The 25,734-nt window shown below is 46.0% G+C and overlaps 1 protein-coding gene across 1 annotated transcript in view; it reads left to right on the plus strand.

Moving 5' to 3' along the window:
* HS3ST4 (heparan sulfate-glucosamine 3-sulfotransferase 4) overlaps positions 1–22,336 on the plus strand; it is a 471,763-nt gene extending 449,427 nt beyond the window's left edge. The window contains exon 2 of the mRNA XM_043456579.1: positions 20,319–22,336. Within this exon, the coding sequence (XP_043312514.1) occupies positions 20,319–20,955 (637 nt within the window). The 3' untranslated portion in view covers positions 20,956–22,336. The remainder of the gene's footprint in view (positions 1–20,318) is intronic.
* The last annotated feature ends 3,398 nt before the right edge of the window (positions 22,337–25,734 follow it).

Here is a 25,734-nt window from a genome sequence, read left to right on the forward strand (position 1 = left end):
AATTCCTTCTACCTTCCAGGGTGGCAATGGCAAAGGGAGGCAGGCTGTTTAGGTAGTAAATGCAGAATGCAATTTCCATGTCAGTGGCCCTGTTTCCTGCAGCAACCTCAGGCGACAGCATCATTTATATCTTCCACGCACACAATCTTTTCTGCATGGGCATGAGTCTCAATTACAGGCAGTTGAGGTTTGTGTGGTAGGCATTATGCATTTATGAGCCAGAGCAAACATTAACGGGTGCTAGTAATTTGTTTCAGGGTGGAGGAAGAGAGGGGAGGGAGCAAATGAGCATGGTGCTGGTACCCTGGCAGTGGGTCACAGTTCTGGGAGGCAAAAATTGGCACAGAGTTGGGGGAGAAATGCCCTGTCCCTTTGGAGACACCTCCCAGGCTTATCTCCTGGTATGTCCATCTCCCCACACCCCCAACCTGTGAGGTCAGTGTAGAAATGTCCCAGGGCTCAGTCTTGGACCTTTTCTCATCTCTGTATATACTTTAGTGTATACCATCTGTATATGGCAACTTTTAAATGTTTCTCCACCCAGGTCTCTTCTGGACTCACTGCTTACCTGACATTTCCATCTGGATGTCTACAAAGCATCTCAAGGATAATATATCTGAGGCAGAGCTCCCGATCTCCCCCCAACTCCATACCCAAATCTTCCCTCGATCCTCCAGCCCTGTTGTTTAGGATTGTTGCCTTGAAGTCACCTTGACACCTCCCTTCCCCTAATAATCCAAATATCATCCATCTACAAAATTCTATTAGCTCTTTCTTCCAAGGATGCCCAGATTCTTCCCACTGCATCACTCCCACCACCATCTCTTATCTGGCCTGCTGCAATCACTTCCTCAGAGCTACCCAGCTTCTGTATCCCTGTTTAGTCACTTCCAATGCATTGGATCACGTGGTCCTGGAAGATTACAATTCAGATCATGATACTTCTGCTCAAAAATCTTCAAGGACTTACTATCACACTTAGAGTAAAGTTTCATCATTGGACCTCCCATCCCCTCTCATCTCATCTTCTGCTGTGGTCTCCAGCCCCACTGGCCTCCATGCTGACTCTATGTACACCAAGAGCACTCCTTCCCCAGAACCTCTGCACTAAGTTCCCTGTGCTTAGAACAGGTTTCTCCCAGAGAGGTGCACACTTTGTTTCTTTACTTTCCATATATATATATACGGGACATTTCTACACTGGAGTGGGTAGCCTATCCCTTCTCCAGGGGATCATCTAACCCAGGAATTGAACTGGGGTCTCCCCTGATTGCAGATAGATTCTTTACCTGCTGAGCTACCAGGGGATCTTCCCGACCCAAGAATCAAACCTGGGTCTCCTGCATTGCAGGCGGATGCTTTACCATCTGAGCCACCAGAGAAGTCCTGTTTCTGCTCACTTATATCCAATCACATTCATTCCTGCAAAGAATTATTTTCCCATCAATATTCCTTAATGCTCAAAGTTCACATGACACTCCACCTGTTCCCAGTACCACCAGGGGCACACGCATTCCTGGCAAAGACCTACTGTAGCATCTGGACAGAGCAGGGTGTTAATCTTTTCCTGGGAGCCTATTTTGGCATTTTCCCCAAGTTACTCAGAGTCTGATAAAGAAGACAAGGAAATACATACATGCCATATGGTGTGATGGGTCAATGGTGGAAACAGAGCAGGCAGCTGAGTCCAGAGCAGGGAGGTGTCTCATCACGTGTGAGCTGAGTCCTGAAGGATGGTTACCACCAGGATGGTGGAAATGAAGAAGGTCAGCATGCACATAAGGAGTATTTAGAATCTGGACACAGAAAAAAAAAAAAAAAAGAACCGCTGAGCTTTAATCTGAAAACATCCACTTTGAGTTTTCCTTTGTGTGAAAATGAATTGGAAATTAGTTGAGGGGACAGGGTACTCTTACACAGTTTGTGTGTGCGTGCTCAATCGTGGTCGACTCTTTATGACCGTATGGACCGTAGCCCGCCAGGCTCCTCGTCCATGGGATACCCCAGGCAAGAATACTGGAGTCGATTGCCAACTCCTTCTCCAGGGGATCTTCCCAGCCCAGGGATCAAATCTACATCTCCTGCATCGCAGACAGAGTGTTTACCACTGAACCATCAGGGAAGCCTTACACATAATTTGAAAGCATGATTTGGCATGACCATTATGGAGAGCAATGTGCCAGTATCTGTGAAGACCTTTAGACCCAAACTCCCATGACCCAACAATCCAACTTCTATAGGGCTGTTGTTAGGAAAATAAGCAAGTACATCCAAAGAGAGGCATGTGCAGGGCTACTCACTTTAGCCTTATTTGTTGTTGTGGGAAATGGATGAAAATCCAAGACCCTGTACAGGGAAAATGGCTAAGTAAACATATTTGGTTTGCATGTTGTGGTTTGCATATGCTACAGAATGCAACATCCATTGAAAACTAGGATGTGAACTGATAAAGGACAATCTCAAGAAGTATTCTTGAGTAGAAAGCCCAAATTTTAGAATGGTATGCAGGGTTGGATACTGTTTGTGTCAGCATACTCCCATGTGCGTCCACGCTCACCTGAAGACACAGGGCTCTGCAGGAGGGCTAAGCTATGAGATGAATGATGCCAGAGGGTCAGGGGTGGCTGCAGGCAGATGGGGAGCTCTAGGGGGTGGGAAGCCTCTGTCCAGAAAGGAGGCAATGGTGTTTATATTTCTCAACAAGTCAGCCATTCGGGTCTGGACAGGGAAACATTTGATTCCCTTGGAATCAGAGTAGCATACATATCCCAGCTCAAACACCCTGGTTTGCGGCTTGTTACCTGGTGGCTCAGATGGTAAAGAATCTGCCTGCAGTGCAGGAGACCTGGGTTTGATCCCTGAATCGGGAAGATCCTCAGAGAACGGAATGGCTACCTACTCCAGTGTTCTTGCCTGGAGAATTCCATGGACAGAGGAGTCTGGTGGGATACAGTCCACAAAGAGTCAGACAGGACCAAGTAACTAGTACTTTCATAAGAGCATGCGGGGGGCTTCCCTGGTGGCTCAGTGGTAAAGAATCCGCCTGCCAGTGCAGGAGACGTGAATTTGATCCCTGGTCAGGAAGATCCCACATGCCATCGAGCAGCTAAGCCCATGTGCCACAACTACTGAGCCTGTGCTCTAGGGCCCAGGAGCCGCAGCGACTGAAACCTACACGCCCTGGAACCCAAGCTCTGCAACAGGAGAAGCCACCACAAAAAGAAGCCTGCTCACTGCAACTAGAAAGTAGCCCCTGCTTGTCACCACTAGAGAAAAACGCACGCCACAATGAAGGCCCAGACAGCCAAAAATAAATAAATAAATGCAATTATTAAAAAAGAAGAACTTACGGGGAAGGGATAGTTAGGAAGTTTGGAATGGATGTGTACACATGGCTACATTTAAAATGGACAACATTTAAACAGATCTGCTGTCCAGGACATGGAACTCTGCTCAATGTTATGTGGCAGCCTGGATGGGAGGGGAGTTGGGGATGAATGGATACATGGATGTATATGCCTGACTCCCTTTGCTGTACACCTAAATCTATCACAACTTTGTTAATTGTCTATTGCCCAATACTACATAAAATTTTTAAAAAAAGAACGACTGGATAGAGAGGTTGACAAGTAAAAGGGAAGCCTGTTTCCCCAGGCAGCATAACAAGTGTGTGCTGGGTTACAGAGTGGGACCCGAAATTCTGTAGACCCAGGCAGAGTGAGTCCAAGCAGAAGATGAGATTCACAATCATCTGAGGGCAGTGCCCTGCTTCGCTGGGATCTTTCAGCAAAAGCAGAATCTTACTCTGCTGGGACTATCATGAGAGGGTCTCGGTTGGCACATAGAAAGAGAACAGCAAGGGAATACTTATTCCCCCTGAAATCATTCTCCAAAAATGGAGTTATCCTAACACATTGATATAACGACTGCCTGATCGTGGTAGATAGATATGAGAAGAAGTTTGTAGGCAATTGATCAGACATGAAACAAAGGCTGTGACTTTGTGTGTGCCCCTCCTTGACCAGCCAGCAGCACAGATTCCACACCCTGGACCTGGATCATCCCAAGATTCCCTCCACCAGGTGCTTGAGCCTGGCGAGGTACTCTTGAGTCCAGCCCCTGAGGAGTCTGGCAAGCTGTGTAGAGCCTCAGTGAAGGAGGTCGGGCTGTGGACGAGAGCAGGTTATCAGCACTCAGCCTTTTCTACCTTCTCACTTTCCCGGGTGGCTCAGTGTAAAGAATCCACCTGCCAATGCAGGCGATGTGGGAGATGCAAGAGACAAGGGTTTGATCCCTGGGTTGGGAAGATCCATGGAGGAGGAAATGGCAACCCACTCCAGTATTCTTGCCTGCGAAATCCAACAGACAGAGGAGACTGGCGGGTTATAGTCTGTGGGATCACAAAGGGTCAGATACTACTGAGCAAATAAGCATGGACGCATTAACTAGTGGTAAAGAGACGGAGGCCCACCTGCCACCAACTTAGCTCTTACTTCACCTTCCTTGTCCCGCTGTGTGAATGCATGAAATGAGGGTATAGTGTGTAAGAATGTGCATGTGCCCATTCAGAGGGGTCATCCATTTATTTCCTGTTATTTATTAAGTACCTGTTATATAACATGCTTTATTAAAGATAGATATAATACCTAGTGAACAAGACAAAGTTCTGCCATTGTAGAGTTCAATTTCAGATAGAAAGGCATCAGAAGTCATGTGAACCAATAACAAGTGGATAATTCCAAATCTTGACCAACGCCACAAAGTGTGAACAAGACAAGAAAGCAGAACAACGGGATAGAGAGTGACTCGGAGCAGGCATGATTTTTGGTAGAATGATCAGGGAGAGCCTCTCTGAGAGATGAATTTTACGTGCTGTGTGATGTCACAAAAATCATAGCTGATGGACCAGACCTGCGTCATCCTATAGAACATTAGGTGATGATGGAATGTACTAGAGCTGTACTTCCAACACAGTAGCTATTGGCCATTTGTAGCTATTGAGCACTTGAGATATAGCTACCATCCCTGAGAAATTAAATCTTTAATTCAATTTAATTTTAATTAATTTGCATTTAAATATTTCCATGTGACTCGTGGCTTTCATAATAGCCCAAAGTCATGCATTTAATGTAAAACCCGAATGACGACAAGAAGCCAACTCTCCATTCTTACTCCCATCCTTTCTTCCTCCTTATCTCCAAACCTCCCTCCGAACCTCCCTCCCTTTCTTCCTTCCTTCCTCTTTTCCTTTATTCTCCCTTCTCATCTTTCCAACTGGGCTCTGTGTTTTCCTTCCTTCCTTTTTCTCTTCCAATTCTTGGGCAAATATTTATTGTGACCCATGTCTCAATTCTAGGCACTAAGTGAGATGCTGAGTGAGTTAGCAATATATATGAGTGTCAGACTGTCTGTCTTCCTTCTTCGGAGCTTGCTGGTAAAGAATCCCCCTGAAATGCAGGAGACCTGGTCAATCCATGGGTGGGAAGATCCCCTGGAGAAGGGAAAGGCTACCCACTCCAGTATTCTGGCCTGGAGAATTCCATGGGCTGTATAGTCCATGGGGTCGAAAAGGGTCAGACATGACTACGTGACTTTCACTTCACTTTCCTTTAGGGACAGACCAGACACAAGAAAATGAACACATAAGCAAGATAATGTCAGATAACAAGGAGCCCTAAGAAGTGAACAAAAGAGGCCAGTGTGAAGCAGAGTGATTTAGATGGTGCCTGGGTAAGGGGACTGCCCCCTGAGTTGGGGATGTTTGAGCCAAGACTTGAATAATGAGAAGGAGCCAGTAACGGGAAAAGCGGGGGTGGGGGTGGATGGTGGGTGGGGTGGGGGTGGGGAGGGGTGTGAGAGAGAGAGAGAAACACTCTGTAGGGGATGGGTGTGCATGAATATCTGATGATATAATATTAGAATCTTTGAGGCATTGTGTGTGTGTGTTTGTGTATATCTTTCTAGGTGTGCACTGATCTTCTTTCCTATCTGTCATTTCTCCATCTGTTATATGATCGGATGGATGGGTTTGAAAATCTGTTTAGTATTTCATGCACCTCAAGCTGTGAAAGCCAGGTCTAAGTACAGGCCTGGCAGGGTGCACGGATTAATTAATGATTGTGCTGTGCATCATTGAAGCTAGAGATCTTGATTTGGGGAAGCAACTTTATGAAGGAAATACCTGAAAGACATTCATGGAAGGTTCTTACCTGGGCAGTTTGTAGGATAGGAGGTCCTGCCATTCTGGCCAAACGTAGAGAAAAAGGGCTTCTGGGCTGCAGTCTCTCATCACAGAGAAGAGTTTCCTTCAGCACTAGAGCTGGTGCCTGGCCGTATGATGAAGCACTCTTCTTCCCAGCACAATTCACAGCTGTCAAGTATGGGTGGATGCTTCTATCTTGATCGAGTTATTTACAAATGTCCATGGCCAGGCATGAGTTGACCTGAGCAACATTTCCACCAATAAAACATAGAGTGCTTTGACTGAGCCACATCCCTCTAGCCGATCAGGTTCCTTGCATCAACAAGGAAGAGATGTGTGCAAATTATTTACAAAAACAAAGTTTGTTTTAAGGTGCACCTGAGGTAAACATGAAATAACCTCACCGTCAGCACAAGTCCTAAAGATGGCATTCTCTGTGAATGCACAGTGAATAAACAGGGTTCATAAATATAGCAACACAGTAGTTAACACTTGTACTGAGAAGCTAATTCCTTCCAGGCACTGTGCTGAGCCTTCCTTTGTTTGGGCTGCTATAACAAAAGTATCATGGCTTGGGTGGCTTAGGCAACATTTATTTCTTACAGTTCTGAAGGCTGGGAATTTCAAGATCAAAGTGTTGGCAGATTCACTGTCTGCTGAAGACCTGTTTCCAGGTTCAGAGAGGGCTATCTTTTCACTATGTACTTACCTAGCAGAAGTAGGGAGGGAGCTTTCTAGGGTCTCTTTTACAAGGGCACTAATCCTATTCATGAGAGCACAACCCTATGACCTAATACCCTCTCAAAGGCCACACCCCCTAATTCCATCCCAGTGGGTGTTGGGACTTAACCTGTGATTTGGGTGGGGCACAAATGCTTATTCTACTGCAGTATCATAAGCACCACCCCTTTCAACCTGACGTGTTCTGAGATAGATCTTGCTTGGGATCCTCTTCATCTGAGGGAACTGAGGCTGGAGGTGGTTAAATAGGTTTCCCAAAGTCCTGTATTTATTTTTATCATTTATTTATTTATTTGGCCACACCATGCAGCACATGGAATCTTAGTTCCCAGACTGGGGATCGAACGTACATCCCCAGCATCCCTGCATGGGAAGTGTGGAGTCTTAACCACTGGACTGCCGGGAAGGTCTCAGCCCAAAGTCCTTTAGGGTGAGGATGGCAGAGCCAGGCAGGAAGGCTAAGACGTGCATAAATAAGGGTGAGAGAGGTGGACTCAGCCGGAGCAAGCAGGGCTTGGCTCAGCCGCAGAATGCTGGTGAGAAGGAAGCAGGGCTGGCAGTATCCCCGAGGCAGTGCTGAGCTGACACACAGCTGGGAGCCCAGTGTGAGGTACAGAGACCTGGAATGCCGCCTTCCCTAGAGGTGCCTTCTCCTGTCACCGTCTGTTAGATCGTGGGCACATGGCACCCGGGCAGACAATGCTGACATCTCTGGAATCATCAGTTAATCGTGGCACCTGCCCTTGGAAACACTGAACCTGAGGAAAGAAGCTACAGTAAAACAGCTGATAGAAGTTGGTGTGTGAGGTTCTGCAGCGGAGCGCTCTTTGAATGTGTATGAATAAAGTAACAGAGAAGTACGTTCTGGGTGGAGTCCCCAGTCAGGGGCAGGTGAAGTGAGCCATAATCCTGTTCCTTTAAAATCAGAAAGCATCTTGCTTTGGAATCTCTGGAATGAGGTGGGCCAATTACGAAAGAGGAAGGATTGGAGGGAGCATTGTGGATAAGAAGACGCTGATGGAGCTGAGGTTGTCAGCAGGCAAAGGCTTAGGTTTTAGAGCCCTGCTTCCCAGCCTGTGGGCTCAGGAATTATTGCACAGGACCTTCACATCCCTAGAGATACCAAACACTTAATAAGTGTCAACTTAATCTAAAAATCCCATAGGCACACAGATAGCCAATTTTAAAAATGTAGATTCAGTGGTGATGACTCAGTCACAAATTCATTTTAAGGGATTGTTGGCTTCATAGTTGCTTTTTGTCCATATGTGTTTTCTAAAATCAGACCATATGAGCGATTCAGCTTCTATCGTATGGTGGTCTGTTGATGCTGAAGCCCAGTGGGCGAACTGGGAGAAGCCAGAGATGATAAGGAGAAATAAAAGCAAGCCTGTGATTCGTGCAGTTTGAGGCATGGGCCCTATAAAGTGGCCAAGCTCTGTCTATCACTGAAGCTTCCCAAGTGCTTGGGCACCCTGGGATGGCACAGCAAATGAGATTTCTAGAAATTCCCTGGATTCTATGCCAAACAGAAGCGTTTCGGTGCTTTCAGAATCAGTCATATCAATGCCCATTGGAGAAGTCCATTTCTGTCAATCAGGGTCATCATATACAGAGGGGTGTATGTATTAGGGAGTCTTACCAGATGTCTCAGTGGTGAAGAATCCACCTGCAGTGCAGGAGACACAGGTTCAACCCTGGATCAAGAAGTCCCCTGGAGAAGGAATTGGCAACCCACTCCAGTTTGCTTGCCTGGGAGATCCCATGGACAGGGGAGCCTGGCAGGCTACAGTCTATAGGGTCGCAGCGTCGGACACAACTTTGGGGCTAAACAACAACAACATATGTATTAGGCAACCAATTTTAGGTGTTTGGATTCAGAACTTAAGCGGGACTTGTCTGCTTCACTCAGTCAACACACAGATTTGTTGGCATCTGCTCTGTGCTGCGTTAGACAAGCAGTAATAACAGGGGGACACTGACCAATATTTGCTCTGTGCTGGGCACGTTTTCCTGTCAATGAGGAAGAGGTGCTGTTACACCCATTTGACAGATGATGAAACTGAGGATCAAAGACATGAAACATGTTGCTCAAAGCTAGTTGTGGTTTAGAGATGGAACCCCAAAGATGAACACTGAGTCACCTGCCTTTGTCAGGACGAGCTCCCGCTGATGAGCTTCTGAAGAAGGTGATCGTGGACTCTGGAATCAAGTCAGCCCTCAGTCAATGATCCCCCTCCCTGAAACTCGTGGATCTCTGTGAATCCTGAGACACAAGGATTGGCCTCCTAGACTGTCTTTGCTGTTTTAGAAGACGAAGACTTCTTCAGGGCGAGATCTCGCTCTTCATTTTCTCTCTTGATCTCAGCACAGAGTTGGCACAAGAAGTGGCCAAATTAATGAAATGGTTTTCTGTCTTTTTCTTTCATAAGTCCTAACATATCTGGGTCTGCCTGGCACTAACTTTGAAACCACAAAAATTCCTGCGATCTGGGTATATGGCTGTCTCCCACCATGAGGTTGTATGTCATTCAAAACTGGAATGCTTTCCTCTTTCTTTTCCAGTTAGTTACATTCTTTGCCTTTTCTCACAGCCTAGGTCCTTTCCTTCCTCCTCCTCCTCCTTCCCCACTCCTTCCCTTTCTCTTGTCTTTCTTTCTCTTTCTTCTCCTTTCTAATCACCTTCATCCTTCCCTTCTCCTCTCCCCCTCCTCTTCTCTCCTCTACCCACACTTTTTCTCTCACCCTCTTCTCTCTCTTGGAGGCAGATGCAATTTTGTCTGAAAAGAGACTTCTGCCCACAACAGAGATGCTGCATCTGAACCACAGGTCACTTGACAGATATGGAAACTCAGACTTCCCTGGTGGTCCAATGACTGAGAATCTGCCTGCCGATGCAGGGGACACGGGTTCGACCCCTTGTCTGGGAAGATTCCATACACCACGGGGCAACTAAGCCTGTGCACCTAGGGCCCATGGTTCACAACAAGAGAAGCCACCGCAGTGAAAAGCCCGTGCACCACACCTGGAAAGTAGTCACCGCTTGTTGCAACTAGAGAAATTCTGTGTGCAACAGTGAAGACCTAGTGCCCCCAAAAATAATAAATAAGTAAATAAATAATTTTTTTTAAGTGGGAAATTCACATGTGTTCTTCAGGGAACTCGTGGTCTATTGCCAGGCAGGTACCATGCCCGCTTTATCATCACTGTATGCCTGACATAATAAGCACCAGCAAAACTGGATGCAATCAACCAGAGAATTTATATTAGCATAGCCCTTTCATGGTACAGGTCCAGAAACACAAAAATCCCTGTCTTAAACCCATTTGGCAAGTTAGTTCTTAAGTCAGAGCTCTCACTCAGGATCCCTTCTTTCTCAGCTTCAATGTGGTCCTTAGCCACATGGCCCTGGAAAAGGCTGCTTTTCTTGGGTCTTCTTTATAAGAAATGTGGTTTCCCAAGGGTTTGACTTTTCACCTTCAGGGATTTCAAGATTCATAAAAGTTGACTTTGAAAAGCAGCATGAACTCCAACAGGATGAGGCAGAAAAGGGTCTAGCTCTGTGGTCTGGAGCAGGGTTTATTGTCTCTTGGACTCAGTTTCCACATCTCTGTAATGGGCACAGGGATTCATATGGCACTGGTGAGGTTGAGCCAGCATAATACGTGAAATTGTCTGGCTCAGTGCTGGGCAAGTAGCAGGTACCCGACTGACTTTCTAAGTTTCTTTCTTCATTGCAGAGGAGACAGCCCTACCTCATGCCCTTGCTCTAGCAACCATTCTCTTGAGTTACAGTTTATGAGGAAGGATCAGAAAATATTGCTCATTTATGCACCATTTATCCCACTGGATAATGCATTTGGGAAAATGTGAGGTGTCTGTATACATCTGATTCAGGCAAGCCAAAAGCAGGCTCAACTGCTGACCCTTCCAGAGAGAATGGACTCTTTACATCTTATATGGGTGATCACCTTCTCCCTCGGCATCCATGATGGTGTCCATTTGCTTCAGTTGATGATGCCCCAGAGAGAGATATCACAAATTAAATGATGGAGTTTGATCTGGCAAGAATTTCTGGGGCTTCTGGCCTGGGTTTCTGTAACTCCCAGTGGTGAGTCAGTAACAACCCACCTTTACAACACATATAATGAGGCTCAAAATCCAGCTTTGCCACCTACCATCAGAGTGACCTTGACCCAGTCATGTAACTTTGCTGAGCCTCTGTTTTTTGGTGAAGCATTGCTAGGCAGTAACTGAGAGCTTGGGCTAATGTGCAGGATGGACCTGGGATTTGAATTTCAGTTCCACCTATTGTGACTTGGGACTAACAAATCAATTTCACTGAGTCTCAGTTTCCTGACCTCTAAAGTGGGGAGGATAGGAGTACCTTTTTAAGAAAATTTTTAAAAAAATTCACAACTAATGTATTGAGAACTTACTATCTGTGAGGCATGCTTTCAGATATTAACTCATATGCGTGTGTGCTAAGTCGCTTCAGTCGTTCAGACTCTGCAAACCTATGGACTGTAACCCTGCAGTCTCCTTTGTCCATTGGATTCTCCAGACAAGAATACTGGATTGGGTTACCATGACCTCCTCCAGGGGATCTTCCCGACCCAGGGATCAAACCTGTGTCTCTTACATCTCCTGCATTGGCAGGCAGGTTCTTTACCACTAGCCCCACCTGGGAAGCCCATGAACTCATATAACCTTCCCGGAATCCCTATGAAATAGGTATTATCAGTATGACGGCTATTTTTTTTTTTCCCCCAGATTATGCCCCAAAATATTAGGTTAGTAATTTGCCCAGAGTCAAGTGGCTAATAACGTTACTAAACCAAACTTAGGTCCACTCACCCACCCAAAATAAAACCGACCTACTGACACCAGCTGCTGGTTGTGCGGAAGGAAAATGCAATGTTTATTGCACAGCAGCACACAAGGAGTCCATGACAGCTAGAGCTCAAAACACCCAAACTCCCAGAGGGGTTTCAGGAAAGCATTTTTAAAGGCTGAGAGAGGGAGGGGGATCACAGGGTATGTGATCTGCTTGTGCACAATTCTCTGATTGGCTGATGGTAAAGTATGAGCCAATCAGATGGCAGCATCACAGGGGTTAACGTTACCAGTCCTTAGGCTCTGAGAAGCCTGGGGGCTGTGTGCGCATGGTTATCTAGTATTGATAGTTAACATCTAATTTGCTGGGAGTTTTAACATCTGTAAAACAACTCAGGAAATGTGCATCAGTTACTGTTATCTAGGGACTTCAGAGAGGAACTAAAGCAAAGGATATGGGGAGGGTCTGTGCTGGAAAGGATCTGCTCTGTCACAGTAACTGAATCCAGATTCGGTTCATCCGGAGTCTGTGCTTTTTAACCACCAGGATGTGGAGCCCGGGGTCTGAAAGTGTTTGGAGACCTGGAGCTGGTATCAGGATTTGAACTCAGCCTCCAAACAGCACGTACAGTAAATGGCACCTGATAACTACTGTGGGATCTCTGTTGTTAAAGCTGTTGCCCCAGATGGTGACCTGCATCCGGATGGGGCTTGTGCCCAGCCCACTACCCCCACCGGCAGATCGGAGGTGGGGGAGCTTGGAGAGCCTGTTGGCTTGTGTCTCATAAACATTTGGGGCTGTGAGAGCAACTGCGTGATCTTGCGGGATAATTCTCGGCTTCGGGATGGTGTGTTGATGCCGATGTCGCGGCTGCTCTGGGCACCCCAGATACTGTTAACAAGCCGTTCCAAGCACAGATGCAGTGTTTTCTCACCATATGGTCCCTGCTGCAGTGCAGGGTCCTTCAGACAGGAGATGATGTGGAATTCAGAAACGCTGAACCCCATGCACCACAAACCTACTTAGAGGAGCCCTCCAAACTGCCCCAGTTCTCCTGACTTCCAAGGATCATGTTTCCACTTGTATGTCATTCATTCATTCTTCCAAAACCCACACATCATCATGGGGCAGCTGCCATGCAGTAGGGACCGTGTCAAGCACTGGGGATACACAGGTGAATGAAACATTGCCCAAGTCTTCCAGAAACTGAGCTTAGTCATGGAGGGGATGGGAACCAACCATATTGTGATGTTAACTGTTGTTCAGTTGCTTAGTCATGTCTGACTCTTTTGGGACCCCTGGGGCTGTCGTCCACCAAGCTCCTCTGTCCCTGGGATTTTCCAGGCAAGAATACTGGAGTGGGTTGCCATTTCCTTCTCTCATTATGACATTATCCTAACCATATGATGACATTATTTTAAGCTGTGTAACACAGAAAGTTATCAGAGACCCTGGGAATTCAAAGGAGTTGGTGAAAATCTTGGTGATGGAGTTAAAATTTCTTTTTGCACATCAGTGTCTATCAACACTTTTCCTATTCAAGTGTGTGCTTAGTCACTCAGTCATGTCTGACTCGTTGTGACCCTTTTGAACTGTAGCTCATGAGGCTTCTCTGTCCATGGAATTCTTCAGGCTAGAATACTGGAGTGGGTTGCCATTTCCTCCTCTGGTGGAACTTCCCGACTCAGGGATCAAACTCGTGTCTCCTGTGTCTCTTCAAAAGGACTCCCCAGATAGGCAAAAATCATTTCCCACCTTCTCCTAGTGAAGCTAAAGAGACTCTGATATTCCTTCACCCTACTTTTCTGGCAAATTGTGAACACGTGATGTAAATGTCCACTTCCAACTGCCATCTCCCTTGAGTTTCAGACTCCGGTATCAACTCCTCCATGTGAGTATCTCAGATTACAAGTCCAAAATCAGACTTGGTTTCTTCCCCTCAAACTGGCTTCTTTTCCAGGGTTCTCCACGTTGATAAACTACTACTTAATCATCAGCTCAGGCCAACAGTCTTGGAGTCTTCTAAGACACTCTCTCTTTACACACATCCCACCCATCCTGAGGGACTATTGGCCCTACTTTTTAAAGCCATCCCAATTCTGAACGCTACTTCCTGGGTTGCCCTCTCCACCTGCGTCCCTGCACCCCCATCTCTGACCTACCCTCCAGCAATGGCCTCTTAGCAGGCAGCCTTCCTTCTGCTCTTGCCACATACCTGTGAGTTCTCAGCAAAGCAGCTGGAGAAAGATCTCTTAAAATGTAAAGCTTACGTTCTCCTGTTTCCTGTTCTCCAGTGGTTCCTCATCACATATGGAATAAATCCCAATGTCTTGCCCGTGGCCCATATGAACAGCAGCCCCCGCCCTCAACCTCGTGGTCTTTTCCTCCACACCCCGACCTTGTTTCCCTACTTCCTTAGCCTTGCTCACTCCCCTCTGGCACGACTGGTCACCTCCCCGTTCCTCAAGCACGTAAAGATGTGAGAGCATGGGCTTGGTGAAATGTCAGATCCAGCCAAGAAGAACTTACTTAAGACCAGGAGAGAGAAGGAAAGTTGGGATGAAAAATTCCTGAGAAGGTAGAAGGAGATAAGATGCAAAGCCCTTGTGGGGAGGGGTTGGTCTTACACTTTAGAGAGCTGTCTCCTCTAGTTGTTGTTTTTTTTTTTTAGGAATAGGGAGGCTCTATTTCTAGATATAGAAATAGCTGTATCTAGAAATACCTAGATAGATAGACAGACAGACAGATATCTAGAAATATCTAGCTATTTCTAGGTAAAGAAATTGCTGCTGAAATAAGGACCCGGGTGAGTAGATTGGTGAGGGGATAAGGGCTGAGAATTGGTGAGATTGGGGCAACAAAAGCCATCACAACAAAGGCTTGCCTTAGAACAGGAGCCTAATGGCTTACTCATCTATTCATTCAACAGATATTTACCGAGCACCTGCTATTTGCCAGGAGCTGGTGGTAGATGTTTGCTTGGCCATTGAGCTTAGGAGCCAAGAATAAGCTCACCCAGTGAGACTTTGAAAAAGTATCTTTAGGTTCTGAGTCTGTTTCCTTCTTTGTAAAAGTGAAAAGTAATAACACCTGCTCTTTTGATCAAAATAGTTATTTATGTGATACTATACAGAACTCTCCTTTTATCAGATGTAGCAGTTATACTAGAAGCTCTGTGGGGGGAAAGGACCTTGTCTGTTGTGTTCACTAGTATATTGCCATTTATGGATGTGAGCATTTATGGAAAGAATGAATGAGTATAACTGATTCAGAATCTTTTTTGGAAAGGGGGGTCTGCTCCTTCATTGATTTTGAGCATCTACTGGATACCTAGTTACTGGCGAAAATTCCTATATATCTCACACAATAGTTGTCTTTTTTTTTTTTTTTTAATTGGAGTATAGTTGCTTTACAACGTTGTGTTAGTTTCTGAAGTGAATCAGCTGTCAGTATACATATATCCCCTCCCTCTTGGACCTTCCTCCCACCCCCATCTCACCCCTCTGGGTCATCACAGGAGCACTGAGCTGAGCTGTCTGTGCTATATAGCTGCTTCCCACTGGCTGGCTATTTTACGCATAACAGTGTATATATGTCAATTCCAATCTCTTAATTCATCCCACCTTCCCCTCCCCCCACCCTGTGTCCATATATCGGTCCTCTATGTCTGTGTCACTATTCCTGCCCTGGAAATAGGTTCATCTGTACCATTTTCCTAGATTCCACATATGAGATGGTTTTCCCATATGTGCCCCAAGTGCAGGAACTCTTCTCAAATGCATGGTGGTATCCATCTGTAACATGATAATCAAAGCCATTTAGGCATCTCTGTTCCCCATTACTCTCTCTGTTGCCTTCTCTAGCCCCCCTCCGCTCATTGCTGTTTGCATTGATCACCGAGCTAGGCACACACTTACTTCCCTATATACACTGGCTTGAAAAGTAAAAGTGAAAGTCGCTCAGTCGTGTCCATCTCTTTGCCACCCTCCGTGGACTGTAGCCTGCCAGGCTCTTCTGTCCATGGAATTCTCTAGGCAAGAATGCTGGAGTGGGTTGCCATTCCCTCCTCCAGGGGATCTTCCCAACCCAGGGATCGAACCCCTGTCTCCCGAATTGCAGACAGATTCTTTACCATCTGAGCCATACAGGCTGGATACTGTTTATTTGCATTGATCACTGAACTAGACATGCACTTACTCCCCTATATACACTGGCTTACAGGCTGGATACCATTTATCTCAGATGCTTCAGATAAAAAGCTCAAGATCCACAAAGATCGTGACAGACTGCAGCAATTAGCTGAAGTGAAGGAGATGAATTTGAACGAGGTCAGTATAAAGATAAACACTGAGCTCTAAGAAGTCAACAGCAGAGACCGGATGAGAAGAAAACCCTAGCAGCTAAAAAAAAAAAAGCAACAAAATAAAAGGGCAATGTATATATACCGAGGGGCAAAATTCTGGAAAAGGCCATGTATTAAAAATATCTATCTTTAGTATTTTTTGCATCAACATTTACTTAGTATTTTTATACTATGACATGAGTTTCATAATAAAAATAAGAGAATCTCTCTAATTGGATTAAAAGTGGGATATCAGTATATTCCTTCACCTCCAACTAAACTAATAGCAGCTCCCCTGATCAGGAAGTATGGTGATATGGACTTGAATCAGAATATTCTTTTTTTTTTTTTTTTTCTAGATCAGTTCCTTAGTTTCCATGTTGTTCAACTTTTCCATTTAGTCAAACATAAATATTTTCTCCTTGCTCTTCTCTAACAATTGCTGTTCCAATGATTGTGTGCCCCTGGCTTAAGCTTTTAAAATTCTGGCATTTGTTGGACACTATTCAAAGTGATTCACCTGTATTATCTTCTCTACAATCCTATAAGAGAGGGACTCTTATTAACCCTGGGCTTCCCTGGCAGCTCAGACAGTAAAGTCTCTGCCTGCAATGCAGGAGATCCAAGTTCACTCCTTGGGTCAGGATGATTCCCCTGGAGAAGGGAATGGCTACCCACTGCAGTATTCTTGCCTGGGGAATTCCATGGACAGAGGAGCCATGGGATCACAAAGAGTCGGTCACGACTGAGTGACTAACACTTTCACTTATTAACCCTATTTTTTTGGATGAGAAAATGGAGAGTCAGAGTGGTTTGTGAAAGTGAAAGTGGCTCAGTCATATCTGACTCTTTGCGACCCCAGAGACTGTACAGTCCATGGAGTTCTCCAGGCCAGAACACTGGAGTAGGTAGCCTTTCCCTTCTCCAGGGGATCTTCCCAACCCAGGGATTGAACCCAGGTCTCCCTCATTGTAGGCAGATTCTTTACCAGCTGAGCCACAAGGGAAGCCCAACAATACTGGTTGGTTTAGTCACTTCATCAAGGTGATATGGGTAGTCAGAACTCCGAAATCAGACAAGTGTGACTCCCCCAAAACTATGTTCCTTAGCACTGCCCCTCCAAGCAACATAATTAAATCTGACGAAAACCAAAGAGGCACACAAATGTGAAGACATTTGAAATACTGGGGAGACGATATCTGTTCAAGATGAGTATGATTATTTATGGCCAGAGCTATTGCTTTGATCTGAAAACTGCTCACTGCCCAATCATTATACCCAAACGACATCAAACTCCATGTGAATTTCTCTGCCTTAGACAAGAGGCACATTCCTCTTGCCTAATAAAAGTGCTTGCCGAGAAAGCTCAAAACCCAGTAGCAATTAATTATTGACAGAGCATGTGAATTAGAGATAAAAGAAAAGTCATTCTTTCTCCACACAGGCGATAGTAAATAAATTTAATTATGGTAGGGGAAGCTGAGGGATCTTCGTCTGTATTAAGTTTTATTAGCTGAGACATTTAAAAGCGTGTCATCATAACAAAGAGGTCTTGTGTAATCCTAAATGTACCACTTTGGTGCAAGGCTCAGAAGTGAATAGACTTAATGGAGTACATGGTGGCAGATGGCCTGCCGTACCAACAGGTATGGAACAGGTTTATCGTCAATTAACTTTGGTCCACATATGCCTACAGCAAATTGACTGTATAATAGGATCTTGAGCCTCATTTTCTCACTGATAGGCTGGCCACATTGGTATTAGAGAACCAATAGCATCAAACTCCTTTAGTCCCTTGAAGCTCCCAAGTAAGACAAGGCCACTCTGAAGGTGAACAGGGATGGAGGGGTGGGTTTGAGATGCAACCTTGGGAAGGAAACCAAGAGATACAGGACCTGGTGTGGGATCTATTGGGCTTCCCCAGTGGCTCAGCGGTAAAGAACCCACCCGCAATGCAGGAAACACAGGAGATGCAGTTCAATCCCTGGGTTGGAAAGATCCCCTGGAGGAGGCCATGGCAACCCACTCAAGTATTCTTGCCTGGAGAATCCCATGGACAGAGGGGACTGATGGGCTACAGTCCAGTGGGTCACAAAGGAAGCAACTGAGCACACGGGCATGGGACCTATCATGGCCTCACTGAGCAAACTTGGGAGCCAAGAAGGAAGAAATCTCATGTCTGAAACCAGTTCTGTGCTAGATGTTGTCACACTATATGTCACACTATTGATACATGTCATTCATTTCATTCTCAGCTGAACTTGAGGTAAGTTTCAGGACTTTGAAGATGAAGATAATAAGGCTCAGGGATGTGACTCAACTTGCTGAAGTCACCAAACCTGTCTGATTCCCTGTCTCTGGGCTTCAGTTTCCTCATTTGCATAAAGACGCCTTTGGACTAGGTTGGACAATTGTGTGTTTAGTCGCTGAGCCATATACGACTCACTTGCTGCCCCATGGACTGTAGCCCATCAGGCTCCTCTGTCCATGGGATTTCCCAGGCAAGAATACTTGAGTGGGTTGCCATTTCCTTCTCCAGGGAATCTTCCCGACCTGGGGATTGCACTCGAGTCTCCTGCATTTTGGGTGGATTCTTTACCACTGAGCCACCACGGAAACCCTTTGACTAGGTTTGTTGTTGTTCAGTCACCTGGCCATATCTGACTCTTTGCAACCCCATGGACTGCAGCACACCAGGCTTCCCTGTCCTTTACCATGTCCCAGAGCTTGCTCAAACTCATGTCCATTGAGTCGGTGATACCATCCAACCATCTCGTCCTCTATTGTTGCCTTCTCCTCCTGCCTTCTATCTTTCCCAGCATCAGAATCTTTTCCAGTGAGTCGACTCGTCACATCAGGTGGCCAAAGTATTGGACTTTCAGCTTCAGCATCAGTCCTTCCAGTGAATATTCAGGGTTGATTTCCTTTAGGATGGATTGGTTTGATCTCCTTGCTGTCCAAGGGACTCTCAAGAGTCTTCTCCAACACCACAGTTCGAAAGCACCAATTCTTTGGCACCCAGCCTTCTTTGTCCAACTCTCACATCCATACATGACTACTGCAAAAACCACAGCTTTGACTAGATGGACCTTTTCATCTAGGTTAGGGGCCAGCAAATGATATCTTAAAGGGCCAGTTAGGAAATGTGTTCAGATTTGCATGTGATACGGTCTCTGTTTGCAGGTATTCAACTCTGCTGATGTAGATGCAAAAAGCAGCCACAGACTTTACGGAAAGGAATGAGTGGCCATGTTCCAATGACAATTTATTTATAAGCGTTGAAATGTGAATTACATACAATTTTCATGTGCCACAAAATGTTAGTCTTATTATTTTTGTTTTTCCCCCATCCAAACTACAGTCCGTGGGGTCCGCAAAGGGTAGGATATGACTAAGTGACTTTCACTTTCACTTCACTTTAAAGATGAGAAGTCATCCTTACCTGTGGGCCATAGGAAAACAGGAGGCAGGTTTGCCAACCCTTAGGCTCGATCACCTTTGAGGTCTTGCTGAGCTCAAACACTTTCCAAAAGCCACTACAACAATCCTATCCTTGATTTATTAAGCTCTTACACATGCCAGCTTCTGTGCTAAGTGCTTTAAAAGCATTATCTCCTTTAATCCTTTTACAACCATGTGAAGTAGGTGCTATCATTATCTTTATTTCAGAGATTATAAAACTAATACACAGAGAAATTAAGAGTCCAACTAGGTTAAACATAACTGGCAAGAGCTAGAGCTGCAATTTAAATGCCAGGTGTATAACATTCCCAAGAATGAATGCACACGCTTTTTGCTGCCTCTTATGATAATACTTTAATCAGAACTATAGTGAGACATACAGTCTAAAAAGGGCTTCTCTGCTGGCTCAGATGGTAAAGAATCTGCCTGCAGTGTAGAAGACCCATCTTCAGTTTCTGGGGCAGGAAGATCCCCTGGAGAAAGGAATGGATACTCACTCCAATATTTTTGCCTGGAGAATTCCATGGACAGAGGAGCTCGGGGGTCTATAGTCCGTGGGGTTGCAAAGAGTCGGACACGGCTGAGCAACTAACATGTCTAAAAAGAACTTCCAAGTGTATATGAATTTTATTTGGTAGCTCCCCACTGAGCTGTTTATATCATATGTTTCCTGGGACAAGTTCAGTTATTTCTGGATAGGAATAACCACTCTTTTGTTTTCCTCCTTCTTCTAGAAATGTGATGCCCAAGACTTTGGATGGGCAGTTAACCATGGAGAAGACGCCAAGTTACTTTGTGACAAACGAGGCTCCCAAGCGCATCCACTCCATGGCCAAGGACATCAAACTCATCGTGGTGGTGAGGAACCCCGTGACCAGGGCCATCTCTGACTACACCCAGACACTGTCAAAGAAACCCGAAATCCCCACCTTCGAGGTGCTGGCCTTCAAAAATCGGACCCTAGGGCTGATCGACGCCTCCTGGAGCGCCATTCGAATAGGAATCTATGCTCTGCATCTGGAAAACTGGCTCCAGTATTTCCCCCTCTCTCAGATCCTCTTCGTCAGCGGTGAGCGACTCATAGTGGACCCCGCCGGGGAAATGGCCAAAGTACAGGATTTTCTAGGCCTCAAGCGTGTTGTGACTGAGAAACATTTCTATTTCAACAAAACCAAGGGGTTCCCTTGCTTAAAGAAGCCAGAAGACAGCAGTGCCCCCCGGTGCTTAGGCAAGAGCAAGGGTCGGACTCATCCTCGCATTGACCCGGATGTGATCCACAGACTGCGGAAGTTCTACAAACCCTTCAACATGATGTTTTACCAAATGACTGGTCAAGATTTCCGGTGGGAACAGGAAGAGGGTGACAAATGAGGCTCGCGATGTGGCTGGAAGCCTGGCGAGTTGCTAGGGAGGCTCCTGACCCGAGTCCTGAATCCCCCAGATCTGTAGCCTCAGCCTTGCTGGGGTGCCAAGTAGATCTCCTTCTTTGTCCAGTTAGGATTGCTTCCAATGCTGTTGGCAGAGGGATGGATCCCCTGGCATGCTCATAGGGTACCAGGCCTGCTTGGGTAGCAGCATCCCACTGCTAATTCTTGTCTTCTATGGGTTAATCCAGTCTGAAGACAGGATAAATAGCTGTCAAGGTCAGAGATAGTGCCATGAATGTTTGTTTAAATGATAAGAAAAAGGGAAGGTCTACTTTGGGCAGGGACCTCTCACTTTAACTTGAGAAGCCTGAGTTCTAGCCCCATATCTGGCAAAGGCCCCCTGCTCTATCAACCTCTGCTTTGGCATTTCGCCAGAATACTAATTGTGGCTGATTGCTCCAGGACTCCTAGGGAGCAAGATCCTCCCTCTTAAGGTGTCTCAAGCCTTCTCCTTAAACGTCTCATCCCACAACCCTTTGACTTCCTCACTCCTCATCTGATGAAGGCAGAGGCATGCACGTTCCTCACCAAAAACAAAAAGCTGACATCCCTGGAAGCCTTTCTTCTAAGAGCCTTCGAAGGGCAGGTGGGTCCCTCTCTTCATGAGTATCCTGGGTGGTGGAGAAGCTTAGCCTAGGCCCTCCTTAGAATCGGGCTCACAGGACTGCTCTTAGAGCAAGGGAGTTGCAGCTGAGCCCAGAGCTCTGAGGTTGGGAAAGATGAATGCCATCTCTGGGAGTGAAAAAAGAAAACCAGTCTTGTTGGTGGGAGGTCTCCATCTCTGAGACCGTCAGCAGCATGGATCTGAGACAAGCTATTGGAGGGGCTCTCTCCTTTAGGGCCCCCGGAGGGGCAGGGACCAGAGGCCTGGCATGTCTTTTGTCATGAATAACCTTTAGCAACCCAACCCACAGGGGATCGATCACCATCTCTCTCTTTGTCCCACCATCTCCCCTTCGTGGTCATCTCACGCTTCATTTGCTCGATTCAGAGATGGCACATATTGGGGCAGCAACAAGCAGGCTGACTCCTTTTGTCAGACCCAGTGTCAGGGGGTGGGGGAGGGTAAGGGCTGTCCGCGGACACCCCCATCAAGGGCTGCTGCATCAAATGTCCCTTCCCATTAGTTTGATTCCATTAAAATGCAGCATTTGACATGAAGCACTCTTCACAGATCTCCAGAACCAGGAACTGTTCTAGCAAAATTGGAAATATGTATGAGTGGGGGGAGGGAGTGAAATCTGTTCAACTGTTATTAAACTGTCATTTCTCTCGCTAACTGAAAACTGTGTTGTTATAAAGCTTAATGCAATCTGATTGATGGATTTTGATGGTGTGTTTGTATTGGTTACCTCCATTCCCACCTCCACCTCCACCCCCCTGAATTCTAGGAGTATCTCTTCTCTGGGATAGCCAGGAGGACCCAGGTTAGCAACTCTGTCAGGGATTTCTATCTGCAGGGCAGGATGATTCTTGAAATAGCACAAAGGAAGCAGTTCCTGTAAGAGGTGCAGTGTCCTCCCCTCTTAACCCATCCTGGCAAGGAACAGACTGATGTGCAAGATTCAGAAACAATCTGACAATTTTTTTTTCCAGATTAAAAAAATGGTTATTGAGTTAAGGCAGCATATATCCCTTTACTACCAAAGTAAAAAGGGTTTCCCTGGTGGCTCAGTGGTAAAGACTCTGCCTGCCATGCTGGAGAGGTGGGTTCCATCCCTGGGTCGGGAAGATGCCCTGGAGAAGAGAATGGCTACCCACTCAAGTATTCTTGCCTGAAAAATTCCATGGACAGAGAAGCCTGGTGGGCTATAGTCCATGGGGTTCACAAGAATCAGACATGACTTAGTGACTAAACTACCAAAGTAAAAGAAGATACAAGTAAAACTGTGCCAATGTACACATCCACACCTATTTGAAAGAAGACAGGGCCTGCTTGATCAGAAAAATGTACTGTGGGATGACTGATTTAGGGCCTTGTTTTCTGAGCAAGGGCTTCTCGGGTGGCTCAGACAGTAAAAAATCTGCCTGCAACTCAGGAAATGCTGTTTTCAATCCCTGGGTCGGGAAGATCCCCCTGCAGTAGGGGATGGAAACCCACTCCAGTATTCTTGCCTGGAGAATTCCATGCACAGAGGAGCCTTGTGGGCTACAGTCCATGGGGTTGCAAAGAGTCCAACACAACTGAGTGACTAACACTAAGTAACTAATTTTATGAGCAAAGCAAGGAGTAGCTCTGATTATGTATTAGAGGCAGCTGTGGGGGTATTTTCAAGCTACAACTTCCTAAGCTGCATTGCAGAATTTCTAAAGGGTTAGAATCTCTAGGGTGGGGCCTGGGCATCTACCCTTTCAAAAATAGTGTTATGGAAGCTGGGTTTGAGAACAAGAAGTCTCACCTGTGTATTTCTTTGTCCCTCTCATCCTCCTTCCTCCCCTGCTTTCATGCCTTTGTGGGGATCACTTGTGAATGAGATGGTCCCTAGGACTGATGGTTTCCTTGGAGGAATAGGTCTCTTTTGGAGTTCAATAACAATCAAGTAAGGGGTAACCTTGTAGCTTAGGAGGTCAAAGGAGCAGCTCATGGTAGGAAAACTTGAAAGATATTTTTCCATGAGCTAAGAATGACCAGTGGGCTTCCCCCGTAACTCAGCAATAAAGAATCCACCTGCCAATGCAGGAGACTCGGGTTCAATCCCTGGATCAGGAAGATGCCCTGGAGTAGGAAACGGCAACCCATGCCCATATTCTTGCTTGGAAAGTCTCATCGACAGAGGAGCCTTGCAGGCTATAGTCCATAATGTCACAGAGAGTCAAACATGACTGGGTAACTGTGCATGCATTCACACAAGAATGAGCACTGCTCTAGCCTACTCCATCTCTTATGTAGTGGGTGGACACGTTAGCTCAGCCCCTCAGTCACACCGCTGTCCATGTCCCACCTCCCTGGCTGTCTACCTGTCCCCATAAACCCAGAATACCAAGACCTTAAAGCGTTAGTTGCTCAGTCGTGGCCAATGCTTTGTGACCCCATAGACTGTAGCCCACCAGGATCCTCTGTCCATGACATTCCCAAGGCAGGAATACTGAAGTGGGTTGCCATTTCCTCCTCCAGGGGAATCTTCCCGACCCGGGGATTGGATGCAGGTCTCTCGCATTGCAGGCAAGTTCTTTACTGTCTGAGCCACCAGCGAAGCCCTCAAGTGCTGCTTAAAAGAGAAACCTAGGGAGTATGCATCCTCACTTGGATAGGAAAAGCAAATCCACTTTTTAAATGGTTAGCCCATGGTTAAGAGCCATTCTGACCTGGGAAATCAAAGTGGGAAACTCTCCCTAAGCATTTATCCCTTTTGCATAGAGCAGTAGGCTAAAGTTCTCTAGAGAACTAGGGCAGAGGCCTAAGCCTTGATATCTGGAGAATTTTTATTTTAAGCATCTGTTTGGTGATGTGGTTGAAAGCTCATGGTTCTGAAGAAAAATGCCAACTTGGCACATTTAAGTTCTCTTATTGGCAGTGTCTCCTCTAGCTTGGTTCCTGAGACTTGAAGCAAGTCAACAAGCCACATCCCCTTCTTTGGTGGGGAAATTTGACAAAGGAATTGCTTCCTATCCATCAAAGCCAAGTCAGCCTATGAAAACGGTCTCAGGTTAATGACATTTCCACCCAGTTTAAACATGAGCATGGCAACTCACAGGAGACTGAATTTTGTATTTGATTTCAATTAGCAAAGCATAAATTGTATTTAACACTCTATTCCCTTCCCTTCCCTCAAATGGATGATTCACAGCCCTGGAAAGGCAGCTGCGAGTGGTTCAGAGATGAGAAGGAGAATTCGTCCTTCCAAATAGTGCAGCTGGCATTGTTCTCATGGTCATTGCTTTTTGCACATAATGATCTGTACCTGAAAGGTATGAATGCCTTGACCTTTTAACTGATACCTCCCAGCTCAAAACACAACAGCAATAATAACAAAAACATTCAGTAGCCCCATTAATCTTTAGACTGTCTATGGAAGTCCTCACTTCAGAGTTGGAAGGATGTGGCCATTCGTTGGGAATTCCCTGCACTGTTATGAGCCTCTCAGACCCAATTTTGGGGCTTCCCAGGTGGCTGAGTGGCAAAGAATCCATCTGCCAAGCAGGAAACTCAGATTCAATCCCTGGTTTGGGAAGATCCCTTGGATTAGGAAGTGGCAACCCACTCTAGTATCCTTGCCCGGGAAATCCCATGAACAGAGGAGTCTGGTAGTCTACAGTCTTTGAGGTTGCAATAAAGTCGGACATGACTTAGCAACTAAACAAGAGCCAATTTTTAGTTCTGGAAAGAGTGGTCCTCTCAGTTCCATGGTACTGGAAGTCTTCATCTGAGTTTCACATCTTTAAAACTTCAGTCCCTTGGTTCTGCCTTCTAGATCTTTCCGATCTGTCCTGCCCCTTCTCATTTGCCCATCCTCCACCTCCTTATTCACCATCCCACCCACCTCCCCCTCCCCCAAAGAAAACTTCTGTGTCACTACTTTTAGAAGAGAAGTAGCCAGGTTTTATCCTTGCCTCTATCTTGGACAAATTGCCTTCCCCATCTGAACTCTAGTTTTCCTATCTCAAAAATGGGCATATTGAATCTCTACTGGACTATCATCCAGAGTGACGGTGAGGGCCAAATTGAATTAATAGATGGGAAGGTGTTTGAAAAGTATAAAGTGCTTCCTTGGCAACACTGGGT

The sequence above is a fragment of the Cervus canadensis genome, chromosome 32 (assembly GCF_019320065.1).
Source record: "Cervus canadensis isolate Bull #8, Minnesota chromosome 32, ASM1932006v1, whole genome shotgun sequence".
NCBI classification, from domain to species: domain Eukaryota; kingdom Metazoa; phylum Chordata; class Mammalia; order Artiodactyla; family Cervidae; genus Cervus; species Cervus canadensis.